Source organism: Perkinsus marinus (assembly GCF_000006405.1).
Source record: "Perkinsus marinus ATCC 50983 genomic scaffold scf_1104296961232, whole genome shotgun sequence".
Taxonomy (NCBI): Eukaryota; Perkinsozoa; order Perkinsida; family Perkinsidae; genus Perkinsus; species Perkinsus marinus.
The window spans coordinates 4658-9556 of NW_003205799.1; the positions used below are offsets into that span (position 1 = coordinate 4658).

General features: G+C 44.6%; 2 protein-coding genes across 2 annotated transcripts in view; one reads left to right on the forward strand and one right to left on the reverse strand.

Moving 5' to 3' along the window:
* Positions 1-33: 33 nt before the first annotated feature.
* On the forward strand, positions 34-817 carry Pmar_PMAR016846 (conserved hypothetical protein; the record flags this gene model as incomplete). The annotated part of the gene is made up of 2 exons (XM_002772366.1): positions 34-251; positions 436-817. The coding sequence occupies 2 exons, from the start codon at positions 34-36 to the stop codon at positions 815-817; spliced, it is 600 nt and encodes a 199-aa protein (XP_002772412.1).
* A 4031-nt stretch (positions 818-4848) lies between these two features.
* The window catches only part of Pmar_PMAR016847 (subtilisin, putative), a gene marked incomplete at both ends in the record, with an annotated part of 3318 nt that continues 3267 nt past the window's right edge, over positions 4849-4899 (reverse strand). Inside the window, one exon of the mRNA XM_002772367.1 lies at positions 4849-4862. Coding sequence (XP_002772413.1) covers positions 4849-4862 — 14 coding nt within the window. The remainder of the gene's footprint in view (positions 4863-4899) is intronic.

Sequence of the window (4899 nt, forward strand, 5' to 3'; positions counted from 1 at the left end):
AAGACTCTACAACAACATCCTCCAAAAGGGTTTATGGCCAAGGGCTTGGAAGACTCCAACATTTGCCCCATCTACAAGCGGAAATCCAAGCGTGATCTTCGCAACTACCGTCCAATTGCTCTGCTTGAAATCCCCTCGAGGATTTTTGAGCGTATCATAGCTCAAAAGTTGGTTCACCATGCCATTACCATGAACATCCTCGCCCCTGACCAAGCCGCTTTCCTACCTGGCCGTTGCACTGGCGATGTGATGTGGGAATTCATGGCTGACGCAATTGGTGCTATGAACGAACGCAGCTGCTGGCATGTTCTCCGATATTGCTGGTGCTTTTGACCGTGTCGACCGACATCTCCTTGTCCTCCGCTTGGAGAACTGTGGCATGAGGGGTAAGCTACTCAACCTCCTTCGTAACTACTTGTCTGAGCGTCGCTTCAGAGTTGTCTGTGGTGGCACGAGTTCCTCCCTTTTCTGCGAGTCGGCTGGGGTCTGTCAAGGTTCCTGTCTTGGTCCAGTTTTGTGGCTATACTTTTTTTCGCCTATTCACTCCTCCGCTGTTGGTAATGCTGGCCCTGGTCTCTCTACATACACCTTCGCTGATGACCACACTCAAGGCTCTAAGGACCCCCACTTACTGACCAAAGGTGAAGCGGGCGCTGTCGCCTTCACAAACGGTGCCAGAATTACTATGGAGCCTGCTAAAAAGGTTGTCGGCACATATGCTAATAGAGCACCTAAGTCTCAACAGGAGTGTGCCATCCTACTTGGTCTCAGGTTGGATGCTGCTCTGTCCATGTCCAACCACTTTGATACGTTTTGAGGCAGGTCTCCGTAAATACTGCACAGCTACTACGGCTACAACCCTACTTGGATACCACTCAACTCGCGAGATGTTTCAAACAATACTGTTGGCCGCTTCTGGAATATGGTTTGCCCGGCTTCATCCATGCCCCCGATGCTCAACTGAAGAGACTTGACGCTTGTCAAGATCGTTTCATCGAGCTTACTGGATGTACGCTACCTAGCCTGGCGTGGCGCCGATTTGTGGGGATGATGTCCTGGCTCTATAAAGTAGTAGTCCTCAGAGATGGCCCTCCATCTCTAGTGTCGCGTTTTATACTAGTAGACAATCATTCCTGCGTTACTCGTAGCTCGGCTGAAGAGCAAAAAACACGGGTATCAGTTGGTAATTTCGAAGAAGAATAGCGATCTAACCATCTATCGTCGGTGGATTAGGGCGCTCGATCTGTGGAACTCCTTACCGCCTGAGTGTTTCCCGACTGAACGCAATCGGAAGGACGATTTCAAACGCGCCGTGTCAGCATTGAACCATTTTTTTGTAAAAAAAATGCAGCCATTCTCTAACTTAAATGACCTTAGGACATAATCGCCGACCGGTGATACACTGACTTTGGAAGTCAGACTTTCTCAATGAGACACACCACTAGTATGGTACCAGCATCTGCGTCCAACTGACCTTCAACATTCATCCAATTATGAATCCCGCTTATTCGGGACAAACATCCAATATGATCTTCGAGGGAACCATGAAAGAAACTATAGATCTTCGCCTATTTTACCTGGAGTCTACAGGCTTTATATGTGCTCACTTTATATCACGTGTTCGTCGTATACCAACATCGTGACTTTCTCAATGATGCTGGCAACACCGTGCTGCGCAGCCAGTGGATCTGACAGTTCATTTGATCTCATTCTGATTAACTAGATACTGGGATACTGAAAGAATAGGAGTTGTTTATTTGTGCAACTGAACTCGTAGCATCAGCGTATATAGTGTTCCAGGATAATCTGGTTGACACGGCGCAATGTATTTCTGTTTCATCCACAAATTTGCCTCCAGTGGAATATATAGAGACAAATTGTGTGAGCTGGGCTGGGGATCGATAGGGAAGCACGAACACTATCTACTCCTCGTCATGTAATATTCAATATTGACCGTCAGCTTTCCTAAAGGAATAGCAAAAGGTTATACATTCAAATACGTTTCCTGCACTCAAATGTGTCTAATGATTCTGGGCTTCATTGCTGACCGTCGATAAACTTCGAGGACGGTGTTTTTCCACCGATACTTCATCGTCAGGCAGCAGAAGATGGTTTCCTCTCTGGAGGTGGTCTACCTTTATCATAATGAAGCTGCTGCTGCTGCTGTAAGCTGCATACTTAGTAGAACCAAGGATGATGGCGCATCATTTCCTGCCAGTGAGTTACTGGCGCTGATTTAAGATATATGGCTCATGCGTTCCATGCTATAGTGTATCTCGATTTGTGTGCAACTGGTTCGCGAATAGTTTCAAGTCGCGGATATGAGTATTTATTAGGTTTTTATATTCATCTATTACTGAAGGACATACGAGCTTTAAGACTGGAGATGAAGAATATGTTAATTGGCATCTTTCAATTACCAATCTCAACCAACCACGAGTAGCAACACCTGTTCCAGGTGGACGAACTTCACGCTAGTCCGATAAACTCGCTTTATGGTCCGCATCTATCCCACTCTTAAGGGATAATCAGCACTCCTCTCACTTCTCGCCGCAGCTTCTCGGTGGACATACGAGTAGGCAGCAGACCTATATTCACTGTATATTCCTGCCTAGACTTTCAATAGGCTTGATCGTCGCTAACATTCTCTCATGATCTAGTGCCAAACCAATGTCCCAGTAGAGTCGCTGCTGTGATATCATTGGTGTTTTGGAAGACTGTGCATGAGTGTGAAGGCTTCCAGTATCACCCTATACCACCTTCTTAACGATCTCGTCCTCATCAAGGCCTCGGACGCAGTGTCACAATTCTAATAACGTCGACCTGACATACAGCCGATGATCAGATATGAAGATACCTGACAAGACTCGAGAGTATGATCTTCTGCGAGCTGAAACGATACCCCCAAGCACCGAGGCTTCCACCACAGAGAGCAACGACCCCATCGACGCAGTCGAACACAAATCGGAGTTACTTCTAGTCCCATCTAACAGTACTTGCAATACACCTCAAAACGTGCAGGATCGAGTCCGAAGTATGGAATTTTCTCTTACTAATTGTTTCCCAACTACTTTCGTCGATCATTGGTAACGAACTGCACGAAAAGTTCTCACAAATTACGATACTAACTACAATGAGTAACACAACAATCCGCAAAATGGAAAATATAATTATGATGCCGCGAATCACAGATGCATCGCAAAGCCACTGAAAATATCAGCGAACATAGCATTCACGGAGAGCGTTCCCGACATCATCCACTGGAGCATCTGGGTCAATCAGAGTTATTCGAGATGACTGTGATTCTCCCAGATCCTCATCTCCTGTTCACAAGCAGCAAACATTGCCTCTCCGACGTTTTGCAGTGGCTGATTCTTAAAGCCTTTAAGTTAAAGGTGACCATTTTGTGAAGTTCGGTTCGGCTTTTGCTGCGTTGAGCTCTTGGCTCTACTTATTTGCCTTTCTGGGCAAGTGAGAGAGCACCGTGCTGCCACTCGTAAGATCCCCGGTTCGACCACTGCGCGATACAAATTGTATCATACAATATTTAAGCATCGTCCTACGAAGGGTCCCTGGTTCAACCCCTGTGGGCTGCAATATTCGAACACGATACTTAAGTATCTGTTCAGGTAGGGGTCGGCTCTACCCTAACAAAATTTAAGGAATATTTAAGTTGCTCCTTAAGTACGCATGTTGTGAAATGCTTCTCGTAAATACTTAAGTATATGCACAGAAACTCAAGGCGCCTTAATGGGAGTGTATCTTACCGTTACACCCTTACCGAAGGCGAGTAGTAGTAGAGAAGTACCGAAGGCGACTTAGAGACGTAGTAGTAGTAGTAGTAGTAGTAACTATCGTCATCGTCGATTGGAATGGCGAGCGCTACTCGTTACGGCGCACAATACTGCACTTGTTCAATTTCCACTGTGTTTGAATGTTGATTGTACAGTGGATCATAATTATCGAGTTGACAATAAGACATGTTGTGGTAATCACATACGACTAGTATGTTCTTGATAATATCATCATTGTAGGTATTGTCATCATCATCGAATATAACACCACAACAATCACAGAAGCAACAGCAGTCCCCATCGACATCATCCCAACTGGTATTCCCACCTCCTTCTTCTCCAGCACAACAGCAAGTAGCACTACAGCCTGCTCCTCCTCCTCCTGCTCCTGGTCCTGGTCCTGCTGCTGCTGTTGGTCCCTATCAACAAGTACCATTAATAATAAGCAGTGATAATGGTAATACTAGATCGGATCAACAAACAGTACAAGGGAGAATTGAAGATGATAGTAGTAGGATAGATCTTGGTAGAGTCTTATTACTAATAGGAGGAGGAGTTGCCATGGCATTCTGTGGTTGTCTACTAGCCCATCATGTGTAAGTATCATCACCATCATAATAATAATGTAGTTCATTATCTTATTATATAGGTTTCAACATTTCCACAGACTTCATCATCATCAACAACAACAACATCGTGGGTCAAGTTTATCTAAGTAGTATAGACGACGAAGAGGTCGTTGTATTATAAGTGGTTATTATACATAAGATGTGATGATAGATTTATCATGATAGTAAGCATGATAGTAGTAAGCATGATGATTATGGTAATACATTGTATACAGTGTTAACATTATTACGACCATAATGGGAGTAATAGCAGGGCTTCATCTCCTTCTTCTTGTCCTCTTACCACAAGAGTATTCTTATCATGATGACTACTCCAACATCATCATCATCATTATATGGTACTACTAATCACTCTATGATATTACCAGGAGGAGAACCACTCCCTTCGGAACATCATTATTACTATTATCAAGTAGATCAAGACTCTACTCGTCGGAGACTGAAGCCACAACAACAACAACAGTCACAGCAAATGC